General features: G+C 46.1%; 1 protein-coding gene across 1 annotated transcript in view; it reads left to right on the top strand.

Annotated features, from left to right (window-relative positions):
- Positions 1–10,070: 10,070 nt before the first annotated feature.
- Positions 10,071–22,500, top strand: part of plxna2 (plexin A2) — a gene marked incomplete at its 5' end in the record, with an annotated part of 219,011 nt that continues 206,581 nt past the window's right edge. Inside the window, 2 exons of the mRNA XM_079514160.1 lie at positions 10,071–11,282; positions 17,107–17,289. Coding sequence (XP_079370286.1) covers positions 10,071–11,282; positions 17,107–17,289 — 1,395 coding nt within the window. The remainder of the gene's footprint in view (positions 11,283–17,106; positions 17,290–22,500) is intronic.

The following is a 22,500-nucleotide window of genomic DNA, read 5'->3' on the forward strand; positions in this document are numbered from 1 at the left end:
TGCACATACTGTATATTGTGATGTGCGCACACACACACACACACACACACACACACACACACACACACACACACACACACACACACACACACACACACACACACACACACACACACACAGTACGTAGATATTCATTCAGCCATGAAGAACTCTTGGTCTTGCATTGATCTGCAACTGTGTAGGCAGAATCGTTTTGGCTTGGCTGCCCTCAGCAAATCTGGCACCTTCCCATTCCATTCAGCTGTACGAGGCAACAAGGCCAGACTAACGGAGCCTTTCATGCATCTAGTGCACACATGGTGCAGAGCGCCCAGTTAACTCAAGCTAATGCCCCTCTGACTGTCGTTTGCACCTGCAACCTGATGCATGGCCTGAGCGCTTCTGTTCGTCAGGTCCATTTGTCTGCAGCTTCGTAAGTGTCACACACAGCGGAAAAAGCTGTGCTCTAAATGACTTCGCAACAAACCAAACATTCACGCCTCAATTTTAATTGGATTTTTAAATGAGAAGGGGGCTGTGATCTTGTGACAAGCACCCCCCCCTTCCTCAGAATGTTAATTTATTACACAACTGTAATCTATAATCTTTGAATTATAGAGAGAAATGCTCAGATGGTGTTCCTATTGAAATTATCCTCCTAATTAAACTGCCTGGAATTCATAAATTCATTTAGGAGATCAAATGAATGGATGTGGTTGCTAACATTTCATTCTTGCAAGGCTGTTATTACCAAGGATTTCCGTTAAATCCGAATATAGAGGGCACAGACAGTTGCTTTCCATGAAATATGCATATAAGGCATTTTGCCAACATCGTTTCACTCAATTTGTGCAAGATCACGTACACCTTCAGTTAGACTAGACATGCAGACAGATATATCACTATTCTACATCAGTGGTTCTCAAAGTGGTGTCTGGGGATCCCCAGGGGTCCTTAAGGGGGTTCCAGGTAGGGGTGTAACGATATAGTAGTTGCATCGAAAAATCTATTGTAATTTCAAGAATCGAAGTATATTGAAATATTCAATTGCAACATTGACTTTTTTTTAACTTTTGTATCATATCGTTTTGTAATGCAAATAATCTGTATCTAATCATTTTGCAATGCAAATAATTGATTGTATCAATACTAAATATTTGTGCATTGTAGTTACTGTATCGATTTTAAATCATTGAATCGTATCGCCATAATGAACCAATATCGTCCATGTATTGTATTGTATCGTTGGTCAACCATGTATAGTGACCTAAATACGTATCGTATTGCTGTTGAAATGTATCGTTACATCCCCATCTAAATGATTAATGGTTAGGAACCAAAATAACCCAGTAACTACAAATGGCACCAAGCTTCCATTTGTACACTCAGATTTCAATGGAACCCTGAGGATTTTACAGTAGAGATTTGGGTCCCAGAGATGAAAGAATCACACCTGTGTGAAGTGAGGGGCACTAATATATTAAAGTCTATCTCATGTTGATTTAGGTGATGTAATGGTGATGTAAAACAAACGGTGCCAACACAAACATTAAATGTCATTAACAATAAAGAGACAATATGACGTAATGAGTGACAATATGACGTAAATGTTCCCTTCATTGTCAATGGCGTTTTTAAAACAAACATTGAACTAAAGAAAAACATTAAACCTGTATATAGGAGGGGCTAGCACCCCTCAAAAAATGGGGGTCCCATGGCATAATGCATATCAAACTGTGGGTCCTTGAAATTAAAAGGTTGAGAATCACTGTTCTAAATTGCACAGTGCACACCACCCTTCATCTAGTTATTAGATTCTAATAGTACAACATCCTGCATCATCCAGGTAGACTGCCTTCATTATGTCCCAATACTGGCTTGCAAAGCAAACTGGTGGAACTATGCAGTGGCATGCGTCTGGATTCTGGAACAGTTATCGTCTTCCGAATGATGAAATATGTACATTGGAACGGTTCTCAATCAAAGGGTCTAATTCAATCACTACCCAATACCCATCTGCGTGTGAATAGAGGTGTATCTGATCCTTTGGCCTCTGGAGACATTCGTCTGTTTGCTCTCGTTGCCTGCCGAGGCTTCCCTCATCCCTTCGACGCAGCCCCATCTTTTTATGATTCAGATTTATTCCTCCTAACAGAAAGCTTCCTCCACAGGATGATAGACAGCTCTGATGAGGCTGTACCGTACGTATGCCATGCATGCTACTGGTGTGACCAGGAGCGACAGAGAGGGTCGTACCTTGGGATGCAACTGGCTACAATGTATAATAGGAGAGGTACAGGGAAGTCTCTTAGTTGTGTCAGTTTGAAACAGGAGCAGCAATGTGGGATTGTGTTTGTGTGAGTCTTAATTGTAAAATGTGTGTGATTGAAAGAATGAATGAATGAATCTTTATTTTCGTGTCTTGTCGTTCAGACCCATCCCTTATGGGATTATAAGACACCAAAAACATACATTTATAAACAATATCACATTTACTTCCCACACAGAAACTACACAAAATATTTGGTTAAAACAAAAACAAAGCAGAAATAAATATACATCACATTTTTGTTTTCTTTGTCCGTGTGTCCCATGCTTTCTCTATTCTCTGTCCGTGTGTCCCATGCTTTCTCTATTCTCTGTCCGTGTGTCCCATGCTTTCTCTATTCTTTGTCCGTGTGTCCCATGCTTTCTCTATTCTCTGTCCGTGTGTCCCATGCTTTCTCTATTCTCTGTCCGTGTGTCCCATGCTTTCTCTATTCTTTGTCCGTGTGTCCCATGCTTTCTCTATTCTCTGTCCGTGTGTCCCATGCTTTCTCTATATATTCTGCTAGTGCGAATATCTTCTGTTCAAAAATCCATCTGCGTCACTTAACAACATCAGATCGATCTTTTTTACACCTGTTAAATAGCTTTTGACGTAGCTCGTGGTACAAAGGAATAGAAAACAAAATGGAACTCATTCTCAATATCGTTTATATGACAGTACAAATCCGTTCTTCTTCTGTAACTCCTCTATACCTGTGTGTGTGTGCGTGTGCATGTGTGTGTGAGGCGTAGTGCCAATGAGCCTGTTCAAACAGAGCTTGAAGTGTGCGGGAGGGGGGAGGGGGGGAGGGGGGGGGGAGGGGGGGGGGGGTGTTTCTCCTGCGACACAGATGGGGTTAAAAGGGGAAGATTAAATGCGTGTGTCCTTGTTTTCATTCAAGGATAAGCGGTTACGCTGACACCCCGCAATTCCTCTGTCATGTTGACATGCTTATGTGGAGATTCTCAAATTGAGAAGGGGGGTTGAGGGATCTTTTATATGCTTCCATTGCTGTTGTGAGAGGCTGATTAAGATCTTTGACTGGCTTCTATGGGTATAGTTTAGGAACTATGAAGCACTCTGAGCCCTCACTGCAGACCCTTGCACCCAGAACAAGTCTAAGACTTGAGCCAGTGCACTAATGTGCTGGTTCACTGTCACAAACGATGGAAATGCAGCACAACACTGGCACAAGATAAGTGTTATGTTGGAGAGCCCTTAGAGTGCATGCTTAATCATGTACAAGTGCACATTCATTCACTGTACGCCGGTCACAGTCATTTAGTCAGAGCCTACAGATGTTTTGTAAATGCAGTATAAACACAAGATGCATTCTGTATTTATAGAAATGCTAACCATAAAAGTGTCCATGTTTATTGTATATTATGAGCATTCTTTTCAACAATTCCAAAATAGCCCACTCGCAAGTACTTACAATAGCCAATTTAAGCCCTGCAGCACAGGAAACCAGACAGAGGCCAATGATAGCAGTTATTGGAGTGTCTGTGGCTTCTGAGGGTGCCATCCCTCTCTTTTGCTACTGTGTCATTTCCCTTTGGTTGCTAGGAAAGAGGATAGATGACATGATGGATGTGTTGAGTCTTCTCGGAAAGCATTCAGATAAAGCGTGCAATGGAGAAAGTCACTTCTTGTGGAGACAAAGGAATGCGTAAATATAACTCCTCTGACTTCATGACACGGGATGCTGGAGAACCCTCTCATTATCTCCACTGTGGGTGTCAGTTAAGAGGGAGACTAATGGACTAACCTCTACTGCTAATCGCTTTTTTATAGGCTCCTATAGAAAACGATCTCCCCTCAGGAAAGATTAAACCTATTTTTACCAGGCATATGGCCAAAGCTGCAGACTTACACAAGATCAGAAAAAAAGTTGGGGATATTTATTTTGTGAACTAAACCTCGGACTATATTCAATGGTACATTTGTTGTGTTTTGCTCAAGTTGGCTGTTTGAATCGTGTTGCATCAGTTTTATTTAAGCGTAGAGATTTCACGCTTTACATTAATCACTCAGGGAATAGCGGATGAATCCACGGCATGAAATCCCAATCTGTCATTTCCTTTTCCTAGCCCACAACAATGGGTTTAACGGCATAAACGGATTTTGGTTTATGTTCTTTATCTGCTGGAATACAATTGCTGTAAATATGAATTTAGGAGATCAAACACATTTGGCTGCATTGTTAAGCAGCTTAGCATGTGGGGGCAAAGAAAATGGAGGGAAACAGTCAAGAGACACAAAGGCAGAAGACCTGCTGTCTATCCCAGGTTGACTGTGGGTTTCTGAGCTTCTATATCCTGCTCAGACAGCTCATCTTCTAAGGACTGAGACGATCTACAAGCATACAATATGTTGCGCTATGATGCGCGCTGATCTTGGAAATCGGCTATTTTTGGTTTGCGACACCGGCATGCAACCGAGTATAACTCCAGCTCAAACCCTGGCCTCTCTGGAGTTGTTTTGCTGGTTGCCAAACGCAGCACAGTAGTTTCCAGGCTGTCCACAACCTCTCCGTATTTGTTTGGTTGTTTGACTCATCATGCCCTGCCAGGCAGCCCCTTTCTCATTTCTGGTCGAACCCCTGCTCTGTGGTATGGAAAGGGCTTCACTTCCCAAAGATAATCTGCCACAATGCAGCTCCCTGTGTCCACTGTTGGCACGGCCGCTGTATCTGCCGCCCTGTGGCTGGAGGCACCGCCAACATTTCGACACAGGGACCAGCAACCGCAGCCAGTGGGACCCGTTTGATTAACCCATTTAGGCCTGACCTCAAAAAGAAATAAATAAATCTTCTAAATCCTCCAGTTTTCTGAAATAAATATTTTCACGATTTTTCAAAAATAGCAGACCTACAAGCTCGTAGCGCGCCACTCGGTGGCGTGCTATGAGCTTGTAGATCTGCTATTTTTCAATAGCTAAAGCATAACATAATGCTAACACCAAAAGGGGTTCCCGCCCAAAATGGATTAACAAGCATTCGGAAGCAGTCCGCCTGAGCGTGTCAGTGCACCGTTTTGTTGTATCCTGATTATACATTTATGGAAACGGAATGAAAGCAAAAACAACATTTCCCCCCCCAAACCATGATCACAACCTGAGTGCGTGCTGTGGAATGAAGTTGTTTTTTTAATCGCTTGCCTTTCATGCATATGAGTGCAAGCTACTGAAATCATAATGCCAAACCATGATATCTAGGCTAAATTGTAAAATGTGATGTTACAGTTAAATAATAATAATAATAACACACACACTCACAAAACATTACAATCATGCAATAATACAATGTCACTGATACAGCAGCATGAGGCCTTGGGCTCCATTTTCGTCACCGCTAAAGCCCTTATCCCTAAACTTCTTTGCCTTTTTTTTACTATTTTGAAAAACATTTTTGAATAGTTCAACTAGCCAATCTACATTGACACGTTGTGAGCTTGTAGACTGGCCATTTTAACTATTCAAAAATGTTTAGCAAAATAGTAAAAAAAGGCAAAGTAGTTTAGGGAAAATGGAGCCCCTAGTGTTTATCCTTTACTAATCCTAAACTTAGCCAACACATTTTTGCAAATGTATCAATATTTTCAGTTGCTTTAAGAGGAGCAAATTGAGAGTGCTGCTCCTTGCAGTCGAGCATTGGTAGCCTGGCATAGTAGTAGTTTAAAAATGAATGGGGCTCTTTGCAGATGTTGACATTGAGTGCATGCTTAGAATTGAGGTTTAGTTAAGCCTTTTTGGCAGGACCGAAAAAATGGGGCCAGCCATATAAATGCAGATGTCTCTGAACTAACTGATTCACTAAGTGATGAAGTTACAGTATTGGTTGACCTTTGGCCAAACTTGGCCGAAGAAGGATCAAGCCTGAGCAGAGCAGACCGCAGAGCAGTCATCTCTCCAGGCCATTGAATGTTATCCCTACAGGTCATGGGATGTAGTAGTCTATCATAATAACCAACATTTTGTCATCATTTTGATGTCAGCGCTGGTGCTACTTGCAAGGCGGGTCGAGTTCATATCTCCCACCCTTAGTTCCAGTCATCTATTAAACTGACACGACCAACCCACCATATGCAATAACATCATTGACTGATTAAGTTAAGTTAGAGTGTCGCTGTTTCCTATATCTGTTGTTTCAAATTAAAATCAGTACAGCGTTTCATACACGATCCAGTCGAATACTAGGGTTTGACTTAGTCTTATGTTTAATAAGCATGTGATGTAACTCTTGAGAGTGGATTACAATTTGTCCACATGCCAGTATTTTTATTTTAGTATACTGGAGAGTGAAACGGGGAGAGAGACACAGGGAGTGAAATGCAGCAAAGGCCGCCGGGCTCAGGAATCGAACCTTACATTGCATTACAGCCTACATGTGGTATGCGCCTTAACTATAAGACGCTCCCCTGGTACATCTTTCTACCTCAGTATGCCTCTCAGCGTTTTAATGTGTCTACAAATCAAATCTGACTCATAAACAGGGCTTTTTCAGTAGCAGTGTGTAAAGAGTGTCAGCAGGGACAGAGATAACTCTTCATGTTTTGCTGATGAGGCAATGACTCAAGATTTGTCAGAAAGGCAACAGTAATGTTTCCACAATGCAGAAGCTAACTTTTCAGAGTCGTTGATTTTATAGGCAATTTAAATCCGAGAATGCTAAATTCACACCCTATATAACAAGGTCTAACACAGCCATAACTCAACATGCCCTCTCCTTTCTCTAGGTCAGTAGGTGACTACAGTGTGAATCATTACTGTTTGCATTTATATGTTAATGATTCTTCCCGGCAAATCGGACTCCTCATAAACAGAGACAAAGACACGGCTTTGAACTAGAAAGCACTAGGGGGTGAATCTGTTTCATTCTGCTTTTCATGTGTCTTCGCCATGGCTGCATAATAAGGAATCCTCTGTCAAGTGTGACAAAGAGGCAGTCGCGCAATCAACTTAAACAAAGGCCTCATCACCTCTCGCTCGCCGAAGAGCAATATGAACCGCTAACCTTTTGAGGAGTCATTTATTTACACCATTCAGGCACACTCTCCTTGTCCCTGCAGCTGCTGCCACAACATGAAAAGCGATTGATGCATATATTCCTGCCATGGACTGGAGGAGGGTGGAGGAGGGAGGGGAGTATATATATTCCTAGCTGGAGAGGGTAGGAGTGCCTCTAAAGCCCTAAAGGGCAAAAGGCTGCAGGGCTTGTGGAAAGAGCTGCCTCAGCGGGAGGCTGATTATACCTCCAAAGGGATCCGCTTTGCACATCTAGCATGTGCAAACTCAAACAAAGGAGCACGGCTGAGGGCAGGCGGTTGATGGTGGGCGGGGGGCGAGGGGCAGAGGGAGGGGCCCAGCTCTAGCTGCTTCAGTGGTGTGACACCTTTATGACCATGCTAATAAAGTGCTTCTGGGACACCATCGCCTCCCACACCTCTGCCTGCACACACGCCGTGAGCAGCCCGACTGGGCCCTTGGACCTATGTTTATGGACCCACGGATCAATACGTCCCCCCAAGAGTCTGTATTAAAGTCAGAGCTGAGTAGCATGCCCGTTGATCACAGGACGAGGGGAGGGGCCCTAAGATGACCATTAACGGATTTTGGAAGAGGCCTTATAAAAGGGCAGACATGCTTGAGAGGGGGATCTGATTCTGAATCGGTGCTGTAATTCAGAATGGCATCATGCCCGTGTTATTCCCCCTGTTGCTGTTCTGTTCTGCCGTCTTCATGAGTGCATGCTAATTCACGGAGCGGCAGCTGATTATTCCAGCCGCATCCCTCACCCCTGTTTCCCGGCGCCCTCGTTGCTGAAAATGCAAATGTGAAGCGTGACGGAACAATGCGGGCCCATCTCCGACACGTTCAAGCCCCTGGTGTCCCTATTTCACTCCACAGCTTACGCACCTCCTCCAGGTCTGCAGTAATTACCCTCGTTGGATCGTTACGCCTAATCATACTTGATTTTGGGATGCGCCGCCATTGTCTTCACTTGTTAGCCCCTTATACTGCTCGGTTCTGATAGACTACTCTGAAAATACTGAGGGAATGAGACTCACTTACTTACAGACTTACAGAACACGCACGAAAGCATGCGCACGCACACTCGCACAGTCGCGCACACACATTAGGTTGGATGGCATTTTCGGGGGGTTGGGCTGTGTGTGCATGTCTAATATGGTGGCCTGATTCATTTAAGGGTGATTGTTCTGCTGCCAGTGATTAATCCCTCCAGGACCTGATCGTGTCAGCGGGAGATAAATAGAATAAAAGGATAAGAAAAAACAACAGCAACATTTGGGAAAAGAATAATTAATACATTTCTATTTTGTATAGCAGGCCCCCTTAAAAGGGATGGTGCGAGGGGAGGGGTGCGTGAAACTAGCTCCCAATTTGTTCTCACTTTGTTCCAGTAATAAGATCCAGGCCTTCCCATTCCAGTGGACGAGATAATTAACTCCTGGGGATAAACTGCAACGAGGGGGCCCCCGTCTCTTGATTTATGGCACACACAGATCTGCAGCCCAGGCTGAGCATAGTTACATAAATTGCAGACTTTGCTTGATATATGTTTTCAGAGATGGATAGGAATAGATGACAAGTGATTGTGGAGAAGGGGGCTGGGTGGGATAAACCAGCGGAGGAATAGCTGATCAGCTCTGTGCTGTTAGTTTTGTCTGCTGTTGCATTGGGGTTGGTTATGTTTATGCTGAGGCTCAGGAGGTAGAACAGGTCGTCCAATGATCCATTGGTTGGCGGTTTGAATCCCGGCTCCTCCTGTCTACATGTCGAAGTGTCCTTAGGCAAGACATTGAACCCTGCATTGCCTCCAGTGGTTGCCAGTGGCAAATCATCACCATTGGTGTGTGGATGTGGGAATTTAGGACGCTGGAGTTGACTGTTCGCCGCTTCACCTCCCAATGTATGAATGAATGGACCATTGTAAGCGCTTTGAGTAGGCATGTAGTGCATTGAAAAGCGCTATAAAAATTCAATCCATTATTATTATTATTATTATTATATTAATTAATTAAAAGATTCATTCTAAAATAGCCCATCTACGATCTCTGTAGATCTGCTATTTTCAAAGCATTTTCAAAAATATTTGAAACATTTTGAAAATGTGGCCTACTGTATAATGACATTCCCAAAATAATGTGGTTAAGTCATTAGAGATGTTATCCAATTCAATGAGGATTAACCTAAAGTGAGTTTGCATGACTTAGTGCTTAGTGATGACTCACTGCAGGGTGGCAATGACTTCAAGCAGGTAAGGTGGGGATATGGTCAGTATCTGTGTTTGTTCCCTACTGGACTGTTCTTAGAAACCCCATGGTCAGTGTATGTGATTTAAGCGGCAGTATGACTCAAGCCAGACTCATTTCCGTTGCTGGAACCTGCCTCTCTTTCCTGCATTGTCCTCCCCTGTCCAGCAGCTCCTCTGGAATGTGCACCATAATGATTTCCCCCCATTGTTTCTGTCAGCCTCACCGCAGCTCATCGCCTTACTGGAGATGAACCATGACCTGATCTGCAGTCTTTAGAGGATGGAGAGCCTTCTTTCCATTTGCCAGAATTGTTTCTTTGTGGCTCTAATGAACTCTAATGTCCTGTTTCATTCTTGTTTTTGTCTTTCAGAAACATGTTGAAGACCTTGGTGAAACTGGAACCTGAAAGCTAGCCTTCAACAACGCCAAGGCGAAGGTCTTCTCCCTCCCTCTTGTCGTCCCTTCTCTCCTCTTCCTCTGCCGCTGCTCGTAGGGCCCTGTTAGGAATGGAGGCCCGGCAGGTGACACGCAGGACTTTATCGCTTCGGCCTAAAACACGAGCTATAGCTGTCCTGCTAGGCTACTGGCTCTTAGCCACCTCTAGTACCTTGTGTAGGGGACAGACATTCACTAACTTCTATCCCGAACGTCGGGAGTGGGCGTTCAACCACCTCACCGTCCACCAGACCACAGGGGCATTGTACATCGGAGCAGTCAACCGAGTTTACAAGCTCTCCGGCAACCTGACCCTCCTGGTTTCCCATGACACGGGTCCGGAGGATGACAACAAGGCCTGCTACCCCCCTCTAATCGTTCAGCCATGCTCGGAGCCCCTGGTCTCCACCAACAACGTCAACAAGCTCCTACTCATCGACTACTCCCAGAACCGCCTGCTGGCCTGTGGCAGCCTCTACCAGGGTGTCTGCAAACTCCTCCGGCTGGATGATCTCTTCATCCTGGTGGAACCGTCCCACAAGAAAGAGCACTACCTCTCCAGTGTTAACCAAACGGGGACCATGTATGGGGTCATCGTGCCCTCACAGGGCCAGGATGGCAAGGATGGCACACTGTACATAGGCACCGCCGTGGACGGCAAGCAGGACTACTTCCCCACCATCTCCAGTCGCAAGCTGCCCGATGACCCAGAGTCCTCCTCCATGCTTGACTATGAACTCCACACAGACTTTGTATCGTCCCTCATCAAGATCCCCTCCGACACGCTGGCGCTAGTCTCCCACTTCGACATCAACTATGTGTATGGCTTTGCCAGCGGCGGCTTTGTCTACTTCCTCACCGTGCAGCCTGAGACACCAGAGAACAGTATGTCATCTAGCGGCTCCGCCAGCGACCTTTTCTACACCTCCCGTATCGTGCGCCTCTGCAAGGGTGACCAGAAGTTCCACTCCTACGTGTCGCTGCCTGTGGGCTGCGTGCGGAACGGCGTGGAGTACCGCCTGCTGCAGGCCGCATACCTCGGCAAGCCAGGCCGCGTGCTCGCCGCCTCACTCAACATCAGCGCGCAAGACGACGTCCTCTTCACCATCTTCTCCAAGGGCCAGAAGCAGTTCCACCGGCCGCCGGACGACTCAGCGCTCTGCGTCTTCTCCATCCGCGAAATCAACGCACGCATCAAGGAGCGCCTGCAGTCCTGCTACCAGGGGGAGGGCCATCTGGAGCTCAACTGGCTGCTGGGAAAGGAAGTGCATTGCACCAAAGCGGTAAGTGGCAGCGATACTACACATGCATTAGCACAGATTCACAAATACACAGTGCACCAAATGCATCAAATTCACATTCAGTGCAGCATGAATATGATTAACACAGCAGTATGCCTCTTTTATTTCGCTGGATCAAAACAATCCATTCTGTGCCTCCATGTCTTTCTGTTTAATATTCAACGGTGCAGCACTGCTCTTATGGGGAAATCTTAAGTCTTTTAAGGTTAAGTATCAAGAACCGAATCAACTAACCAGCCCAATGCACACATTGAGGGATGCATTTCTGTATCACAGCCGAGAGCCGAGACGAGTTAATTGAGGCAACAGAACAATTAATTTGCTGTGCATTTGAATTTGTGGAGGGAATTCTGTTGAGGCTCGTGGCTTTGCTTCCATTCAGGAGCTTCCATGTTATCTCCTTTAACCCATTCTGGGCGGGAAGCCGGGAACCCCTTTTGGTGTTTTAAAGCATTATGTTATACTTTAGCTATTGAAAAATAGCAGATCTGGCCTGGGCCATGGCTCAGTGGTCCAGGCACCTTGGCTGGTAATCCAGTCTGGCAGTGTGCCGCGGGTTCGACTCCCAATCCCGACGGCCTTCACTGCATGTCTTCCCCCCATCTCTCTCCCCATTTCCTGTCAGCCTACTGTCTGTCCCTCCGTAAAAAAATATAAAATAAAGGCGAAAGCCACAACAAAAAAAAACATGTAAAGAAAAATAGCAGATCTACAAGCTCATAGCGCGAGTGCCGCGCTACGAGCTTGTAGATCTGCTATTTTTGAAAATGTGAAAATGTGGTGCAAATCTTTGAATATACTGTATATTCTCTCATAGTGAACGTTTTTAACTCATATCTTTGCTTCTGGGGGGTCCCTGGAACTACATATTTTCAGATGGGGGTCGTGGCCAATTACATATAGGCCTAATTTTTGCGGTCTTTGACATGAAATATTGAGAACCATTGACATAGAAACATAGGTATTTTAGAAGACATTTTTTTTATATTTCGACGTCAGGCCTAAATGGAATAAAATAGAAACTTTAAACAGCCGGAGCAGGGCAGTCACCTACTGTAGGCTTGATCAATGTTGGGCCAAGAAACCACATAGTCGAAAGACGCTGCTGTGTTTGCACTTATATTTCACAATGACTGCTGTGAATGTTTTTATTTAATGAAAACATACACAGCAGTCAGTGAGTTGTGAAGTGACTTCACTGTATGCCGTAGCACAGAATCCTGTTTTCTCAAATTCATACACGAGAGGTGGATTTATATTGCTTGGCAACCATCAAAGCGATGATATTTTCCTTCAGCACAATCCAAACAAACATACTTCCCCACCCCCACTGTGTGTGTGTGTGTGTGTGTGTGTGTGTGTGTGTGTGTGTGTGTGTGTGTGTGTGTGTGTGTGTGTGTGTGTGTGTGTGTGTGTGTGTGTGTGTGTGTGTGTGTGTGTGTGTGCGCGCGCGTATGCGTGTGTGATGCCCATCCGTGATTCACAAAATACAGTATAGGGTTAATTCGGACATCCATGCACTGTGGGTTTTGACTAGGGGTGTAACGATACATTTTAACAGCGATACGATACGTATCATATGACGATACATGGTTGACGATACGATACGTATCATATCACGATACATGGTTGACGATACGATACATGGACGATATTGGTTCATTATAGCGATCCGATACGATCCGATTCAATGATTTGAAATCGATACAGTAACTATTTAAAATACATTGACATTATTTTAAACTAAGTAATTAAACCCCTTTTTTTCCTTTTTCTTAAAGAAATTGCTAAATACCACGCACAAAAATGTAGTATTGATACATTATTACATTACATTATTTTCATAGCAAAACGATTCGATACCGATTATTAGCATTGCAAAACAATACGATACGATACATAGTCAATGTTGCTGTTTTCATTTCGATATACTTCGATTCTTGAAATAAAAATCGATTTTTCGATGCAGTTACTATATCGTTACACCCCTAGTTTTGACTCATGTCATTGTCTTGAGGGCAGTGTGCAGGAGCAGTGGGGAGGGGGAAAATATATATTTTTGTAGGGTGATATCCCTGCCTCCTCCACTGTGAGGAGAACCACCACTCTGCCTCCTGGGCTGCTAATCCCCCCAGGGACCCCCTATTGACCGCTTTTATTAACATCAGTAAATTCCCCATTAGCGTAATGTCAGAGGTGATTGTCAGGAGGAGAGAGACGTTATCTGGAACCGGCGCTGTTCGGTTTCATTAGCCACCGCCAAGTAAGAGGCGGCGTAGATAGACGAGGTCGAAAGGGGGGCGGGGTAGCGGGAGGAGGAGGGAGAAACGGTATGTGGCTTTTCTAACCGTGGGAAGCCAGAATTGGAACCTTTTCCCAGCTCCCAGCTGGAATCCCCCATCATCTCGCCATGGGGTCTTCAGTAAACTTCGAAGGGTGCCGGGCACCACACAAGCTAGCTAGCTAGCCACCTATAAGGCTGTACCTCTCACTCCCCTCCTTGAGGCCTCATTATCACATCTCACTAGCACTCTGAGCTGCCAATATGCTTTGTTCGCCTTTCATGTTGCACACCAAGAATAGACTGGCCCTGCATGTGTCTGTAGCCTCACAGATAAGTGGATGTCAAATGCCTTGCTTACGACCGTCCTCGTGGTCAATGGGCAATCAATAAATCTCTAGCGTTTAACGGATTATGCAGAAAGATGTCAATGGATTAGAAAGTCTTTAGGTCCGTACAAATCACATTTAACAGCAGGATAGGATCTGTCAGCTATGTTAACCTTGACTGCTTATTCCGTCTTCCCGTTTCATACGAGTGTGACTGTTTTTCTACCATGGGAAAGGAGCTTCACTTGGTTGCCTCTGTTAGGGGAAAAGAAATCAATTTGGCCTAGAACCCAGTATATCTCTGTACGCTACTCATACTTGAAATACTTGAAAAATAGGTGAATCAAGGTTAGATCAACCCCTAGAGACTGAGGTTTGTTCTTCATGGGTTTCTCAGTGAAAAACTCCACATGCTGTACCAATGCTAACAGCGGGTAGGCAGAAGTGCAGCGAGCATTAATTATAGCTCTTGGTCTGCCTCTTATATCCTGCAGACACTCCAGCGTGTGTAGTGTGCTTACATGCAGGTCAAGTCTGAAGCTAGAGGTATCTGAGGTTGAGCCAGGGGATACAGACACAGCAGCCCATCAAAGATTTATCACCCCAGTCTTCCAGCTCTTTTAATGTCTGGAGATTCACACACCATCTCCGGAGTTGCAATATAGGATTCTGTCTCCATCAGGCTCGCTGTATCACAGTGCTGTTTTTTTCCTCCGTCTGGAGCCGTCAGCATTTCTTTTTCTCTCCAAGTTCAGTGGCCTAACAACTAATTACCGTTCCACACCAACAGCAAAAAATGAGAGCTTGTATTGATAACAATGACATCCCAGGGGACGGCGTGACGTTGAAGACCAGATACCCTGTCCCTCGTAATTCACCCCTTCACTTTAATTCCACGCCAAAGCTTGACATGTGGAACTGTGTTATATTATGTCACAGTGTTGTTTAATATCATTATGTAGGCCGGCGTTGAGGCAGACCAGCCCCAGAGTAACTACTGATGCTGAGTATAGATTAAACAGCCATTTTATTTTATACCCGTTGGGTTACTTGACAAGGATTAATAGCACCGGTGTACCATCTCTATATTTAGAGACACCACAGCTCTGGTAAAGATTAGCAATGTAATTAGCGCTCGATGAAACAGGCGGTGCGGTGGTGAATCCACTTTTCTTTCAACCAGTACTCAAATGTATATGGGGCTATGCAAGTTTGTGTGTGTGCAGCAAGAAGGTGTGCCGGGAAACTTGACCGCTTGGGACCCAGTGGGATTTGGGTTGGCTGCCAAGTCTGGTAAGCATACATCATCTTAACGATCTTGATATAATCAGAACCAAACGGCCTGGATCCCCATCAGACCTTGTGGAATCTCGGCATGCAATTGAAGGAGTAGCTATTGATAAGCCAGAGACTGTGACACACACATGCACACACACACACACACACACACACACACACACACACACACACACACACACACACACACACACACACACACACACACACACACACACACACACACACAATAAAAAAAAAAGAGAGAGAGGAACCGGCAGATTGCACTGTAAGCTGAGCTCAATTTAGATTTCCCTGTTTGAATATCACATGGGATTGGCTGCCTCACCTATCCTTCTGTGCTATTTTTGGGCAAGTGAAATGAAAGGAAATGCCATAAAGTGGGGGAGGGGGGGGGGGGGGGGGGGGGTGACTATGAGAGCGGAGGCGATTACTCCCCGTCAGCATTATTGCTTCTTTTTCTTTTTCCTTCCCTTTGCTCTGCCTGTGAAAAGCTGTGTGATAGGAAGAAGAAAAAAAACCTTCACAGCCATGATGTGCAATGTGAGGCTCCCAGGGTAGGAAACATCACTCATACTGGATGGTCTGTCTGGACCCTTCTGCTTGTCTGACACAAGAGAGAGAGAGAGAGAGAGAGAGAGAGATGGAGAGATGGAGAGATGGAGAGAAAGAGTCTGACTTTCTGACTGACTGAACTGAGATTAAGAAGTAATAAGTCACAGGGGGGAGAGATGACAATGTAAGAACTTCTGAGATTCTGGGCCCCTCCCCTCCCTGCCAGCCCATCTTACTTACTCTACGTGGCACTTTGAGGCCGCTGTCACAGCCAGTGGCAGGGCCACAGACACTCAGACACTCTGTCTTAGCACTGACCTGATTCAACGCTACAAACGACCTTCGTCATTTCTCCTCCTCTTCATTACCCCCCCCCCCCCCCTCCTCCTCTCCTCTCCTCTCCTCTCTGGGACAGACTACTCGAGGGCATAACAGTTACTGCGTTCTCATTTGAAAGCAATCCTGGAGCCAACATCATAAGGGCCCGTAATCCTTTGCAAGTTCACTGGAAGGGGAAAAAAATGGAATGATTAAAGTATAAGCTCAGTGAGATTCAACGATAAAATCCGGAGTGTGAACAATCCAGATTTTAGTAGTAGGTAGTAATTATTTCCCAAGGAGAGCTTAAAAGCAGCTCAAACCACCACTCTCCACTTAAATCGTGCCTTCTCTCTCGTGTGGTTATGTATACTTTATATTGTATTTTATATATATACGGTGTATATATATATACTATTTGCACTACTTATGCGCTGGTTTCCTGTGGTTATCATGTAGCTTGTGTTGTCCTGCAGAGGTGTGATGCTAGGCCAGTGTAATATGCCATGGGGAGAGCAAGGCGGAGTTCAGTCAGGTGAGGCTGAAACACCTCTGCCAAGTGGAAGAGAGAGGCAGGCGTTTGTCTGGCCAGGAGAAGAAGTCTCTTTCATGCTCGCCAACCTCCTCCACTCATTTCCTTCTAAGACGCCCTCTGACCCCTGCGGCTCTCTAGTCGCGACTTTTACCACCGCTCCCTCTCTTCGTCTCCCCATGTCTCTCTCTGTCACCTCCTTCATCTTTCCTACTTAGTGAGCTGTCTTCTTCCATAACCCTCTGGCCCGCTCTTTCTCTCGGTCTCTCTCACTCGTCTCATATCTTATTCTCTGAGACTATGTCTCCACTCCACATCTGATGTATTTTTGACGGACCGCCTTTCACGTTCCACGTCTAAACTTCTAGAGCCTTTATGATTTATACAATATATATGGATGTCTCCCATTCATTGCCACCTGTCCTTTTTTTTGCTTCTCCCTCATCCGTATATATTCTGCCCTCTGCTAAATACCCTTCTTTCTCCTCATTTTAGCCGGTGCCCATTGATGACTCCTTCTGCGGCCTGGACATCAACCAGCCCCTGGGCGGCTCCGAACTGGTCACCGGCCACACTCTGTACACGGAAACCCGCGACCGCATGACCTCCGTCACTGCCTACGTCTACAACGGCTACTGTGTGGCATTCGTCGGCACGAAGAGTGGACGCCTGAAGAAGGTCAGTCACAGTTGCTTTTCTTAATCTTAAAATCTAATTCCACTATTCAGCTATCTTCTATCTATCTTCCATCTGTTCTGGTGGTACCCAGAGGTTAAAAGTTGGTTCTAGGGGTGGCCGAGTGGCATGCAGGGGTGAAGTTCCTGCCCACCACTGTGAAGACAGGAGTCTCCTCCTCAGTGGCTCCGGCTTGGCCGGGCGCTCCAATGTTTGTGGGTGGAAACTGGGACCTTAAGCCAGGCAGGGAAGCCGTTCTCTGTTGCTGCTGTTCAGCAGTGAGCAGAACTAGGAAGGATAGCGTGTTCCAGGTATAAAAAAAGAAGAAGCTGGCGACGTCATCTGTCCAGACCAGTAATGGTCAGCAGTGACAGGGACTATACACACTGGTGTGATGGGAGCCAAATATACATTGGCTTTAAAAAGCAGAAGAAATTAATGAATTGAAGTGGTCTGATTTCTGGGGACCTGAAGAAAGGGGGGGTGGGGTGGGGGGGGTGAACGAGATCTCTGTAGTGGTCATTACCAGTCCCTTTTTAAGTCTGCCCTGAGTGCTGAATAACCTGCACTGGCCCATTCATTTGAATAGGCACCTTTCTGCCTTTGACCCGCTGTGAGGCTTGAGAGAGCAGGCTCTTGTACCCTGCCATCTCCATGGGAGAGAGCAGGAGTGGGATCATGAGGGCCACTAGCCAGTTAATGACAAAAAAAACAAAACAAAACTAATTGTTAACTGCTGCTTGCTAAAGCCTAATTTATACTTTCCAAAAATAGCCAATCTACAGTACAAGGTCACAATGCAGCGCATTATGATGCGTTGTGATCTTGTTGATCGACTATTTTTGTTGCACGATATTGTCCTTTGTCGGAGAAAAACATATGCATAAGAGGAGCTGAGTGGCAGAGAAAATTGGAGCTACTCGTAAAGAGCTAATCCTATTATTATTTCAGCATCTGGAGTTCATAGTCATTAATCACTTGAACCCCAGCATCCTTATTCTGGGGGACACTTTGGCAGAAAATAGAAGATCTGCAAGCTTACAACGCGTTGCAATACAACGCGCTGTAAGCTTGTAGATCAGCTATTTCCAGTGAAAATATTTAATGTAGAGCGAAAACAGAAAAGACACTAGGCTAGAATAGACCCCTGAGGGATCTATTCCATAGATCTATTCTATAGATCTATTTTGACCGGGGACATGGCCCCAGTCAAACAACTTGTTTCAACTTGACTGGATGTACTGTAGACATGTGTTGATTGTGTGTCAATTGCATTGTGTTTGATTGCGTTGTGTTGCGGTGGCGCTTACGTACCGCAGTCACAAGATAGATTTGTCAGCAACCGCCTGGCTGCTCCTCCCCCAAGACACTGTTTGACTGACAGCATTATGAGTGTGCAGCATCACATGAGGCTATATAGTTTCCTCATGCACAGCCTCACATGCTAACGGCAGCTGCATGCATCTCAGAAAGTGAGATGCATGCCTTCTAGTAAAAAAAACAAATGGTCTTGAGTTGTTTAGCCTTGGTTCCTTTGTTCCATACTTGAACGGGATCAATGTCCTGATCGGGCTAGTTGTTCGTTGGTGGAGACTGGAGAGAAGATTCACTCTGCATAATTCCTTTCCTTTCAGATGCTTAATAATTTAATGCCTTTTTTTCTCCTTCAATTCATGGCTAAATCAGATGAGACGGAGAACTGTGTTCTCCTCACTCTGCTGCTGTTGCCTGCATGCTTTTTTTAATCTCACTAACACACATGCACACACACACACACACACACACACACACACACACACACACACACACACACACACACACACACACACACACACACACACGCAAATAACAGCGCACACACACTCATCCTTGCCGAAGCGTCTATCTCTCGCGGCTCTCGCCCCCACATATGAAAATTCATGCAAAATGGCCTTTTTGCATGTCGGTGCCTATAGGTTAGTTTGTCTCCTTCCTCATGGGGGAATGACTGGTAACCACAGTAACGCTTATAGCACGGAGGGTGCGTGGGGGAGGTGGGGTTAGCTGGTGGGAATTAACCAGGATATCAGCGGCGCACAGCGGTGGGACGGGGTGCCACGGTCTGCTGGCCAGCCCAAGCGAGCAGAGAAGCCCGGAGGGCCACTCAGCCGTGGAGCGATGAGGTGGCTGTGCATGCTGTCATAGCTTACATGCTGTGTGCACACTGACTGCACTCTGGACTCGACTGTGTGTGCAATGCATGTGTGTGCAAGAGTGTGTTCTTGGTGTCATCCCTTCACGTACAGGGGGGAGGGGGGGGCAAAGGGCTGTGGTGACCTCACAAGCCCTGGTGACAGAGTCTCCTCTCCTCTCGACTGGGGATTGGGTCAAAGGACAGACACAACAGAGGCAAGTGAGACCGGCAGAAAGGGTGCAGAACACGGTGTGCCACAGTGTGACTGGATCTGATGGTTGGTCGGTGTGTGTGCGCTCTGTGCTGCCACATCCTTCACGTGACTCAGACTGGGAGAGGGGGGGGGGGGGGGGGGGGGGGCAAAGCGAGTGTGAGGTCATGACGAGAGAGATGGGGAGAGAAATGGAGAGAGAAGCGGGAAGGATGGGGGGGCAGGAGGGAATCTGGTGAAATGTGAATTTAGTGCAGAAACCGGGCCTGCACCGCTGCCTGTAATTGGATTGGCTGCTTTCCCAAAGATGCCCGCCAACCCCTCCTCTTCACCATCTCTCACTTTCCCCATTCAATCCCTCCCTCCATCTCTCTCCTTCTTTCTATCTGTATGGCTCTGTTTCTCTCTCTCACTCTCCAGTCCCTGCAGACTAGCTCCTGCTGTTGTACAGTACTGTATGTGTGTTGCCATTTCCCTGGCTCTGCTGGTGCATGGCAGAGTGTGGCAGTTATTCTTTTCTTCCCTCCTCTTCTTTGCAAGGGATTGATTGAAGTACATGAGGTTAGGAGGCAGGGTGGCATGAACAGACATGGAGAGAGTGAGTGAGGAGGATACACATGGGGCGTTATAGATGCACACATGAAACACTTGTATTTGATCCTCGCGCACGTTAGGCACGCACGCTCACAGGCTGATGAGGTGGATGTGTGTGGCTTTGTACCCGGCGGCACCATTTTGGGCATGTCATTATAGGAGACATTTGTTTGCTATCTGTAATTTACGGTACGGTTGTAAATTTGCATTTACCATGATGCGGCAAGCTTGTCCTCAGCAAGCGGGTCCTCTGTGTCCTGTGGCCATCAGAAAGTAGTCATGGGATCCTGGGGGGCACCTGCCTACCCCCACCACAGCCTCCCTGGATGCCAGGATTGATTGTGAAGGGGAGCGGATGTTCACCTCAGCAGAAAACTGCAAGGGGCAAATCGATAGTCCGGGCTGGCACGAACCATTTCCAGTTACACTGACACCGGCCCCCATCGGGTAGCAAAGGGAGGTGGGGTGTTTGTAGGATGTTAAGTCCTCTCTGAGTTAACACTGGCGGATGCTCTATAGTCAGCTTGCAGACTCGCTCTATCAACAGTTAATGTCCTATTTAAATTCCAGGCCTAGATTTACACTGATACCCACTTGGCGCTATATCGTTTTCTTTATCAGTCTATGCAACCAGAGACCCGTGAAGCGCTTCAGGGCTACTTGGGTCAAATTATGGAGTAGGATTTGCTATGCAGTTTATTCTGGGTCTGCATTACCTAAGAATTGCATCACCTAAATTGGAATTGGCTGTGTGTGGTTCTCCGTTCCCTGCACGGAGAAGGCCGCGAGTGGTGGGAAGCGGTGACCGCGTTAAGCGCGGAGTGGAGCCGCAGGGAGCCCTGCCTTTGATATAGCTGGAGATAGCAGGCAGGGCTCATGTATAGAATTGGATGTTAAGAGAGATCACTGCTGTAGATGAATGGGGGTGTTAAAGCACGCACAGCACAAAGCACGGCCAGGGGTTCCCCTGGCGATCAGAGTCAATCCCCCACCAAGCAGTAGGAAAGAATATCCTATATATTACCTCCTGGTTATCTTGTGCGAGGAGGAGGAATAAGGGGTTAAATTATGTTTGACGTCGGACCAAAGGGATGCGATCCCATGTGGCATCCTCTCACGCTTCTCACGCTCAACAGCGTTACCTGTGTCTGTATGGATTCATTAGCGAAGCCTCAGGCACCTGTGTGTGTGTGTGTGTGTGTGTGTGTGTGTGTGTGTGTGTGTGTGTGTGTGTGTGTGTGTGTGTGTGTGTGTGTGTGTGTGTGTGTGTGTGTGTGTGTGTGTGTGTGTGTGTGTGTGTGTGTGTGTGTGTGTGTGTGTGTGTGTGTGTGTGTGTGTGCAGAGAAATGGGATCCAAAGTGCAACGAGAAACGTGGAAGTCTTTCAGCGGTCTGTGTTCTAGAAATAGGTTGTCTCTCCATTTTCTTCATGCTATTTTAGTGCCTCGTAATGTTTTGACTGACGACAGATACGATGTCTTTCTTTCTGTTTCTCAAGCATCATCATATTACAGTAAGCGGTGGTACTGTAGATGGCGGAGGTAGAATAAAAGGAGTTTGAACAGTGCTAGTTTGCAGCCAACTGTGCCTTGAATAGACATTTAAAAGTCATCCGACCCTTTTAACCTTCGGTCCCTCGGCCATGGCCCTGTGGTGTGTGTGTTGTTTCAGGCTTAATTAATTCTTCTTGTCACGCTCTGGTAAGTGATCAGTTTGGGACGGCGTCCCTATGGCAGCTGAACAAGTTTGAAAGGCGCGGCTCAGGTGCATACGTGCATTTGTCCTGCGTGACGAGAGGTTTAATTGGACAAAAGTGTGCCATCAAGCTGCAGTTAACATGGCAAATGGGCACGGAGACAGCTCACCTGGCCACCACTATGGTCTGACGTGGCAGTCAGGACGGATAGCATGTGGGGGCGGTGGTGGTGGTAAGCTGTCAGGACGGGGATGTAGCTTAGGTTAGCAGCTGATCTGTGGACGTAAACTGCCAGCAACTTGAAAGGCATGTAAATAGTGGCAGCTGCTCCAAAGACCCTGATGGACAACATAGCTGTGTGTGTGTGTGTGTGTGTGTGTGTGTGTGTGTGTGTGTGTGTGTGTGTGTGTGTGCGTGTGCATGTGCGTGCGTGTGCATGTGTGTGTGCACGCGGAGAAAGCTTGTATGTCCAAAACCATTATTTTTCATGAAATTGAAAAATATAGAACCTGTTTATAGTTGTGTAGTTATTTAGTCACAT

This window comes from Electrona antarctica (assembly GCF_951216825.1).
Source record: "Electrona antarctica genome assembly, chromosome: 2".
In the NCBI taxonomy this organism is placed as follows: domain Eukaryota; kingdom Metazoa; phylum Chordata; class Actinopteri; order Myctophiformes; family Myctophidae; genus Electrona; species Electrona antarctica.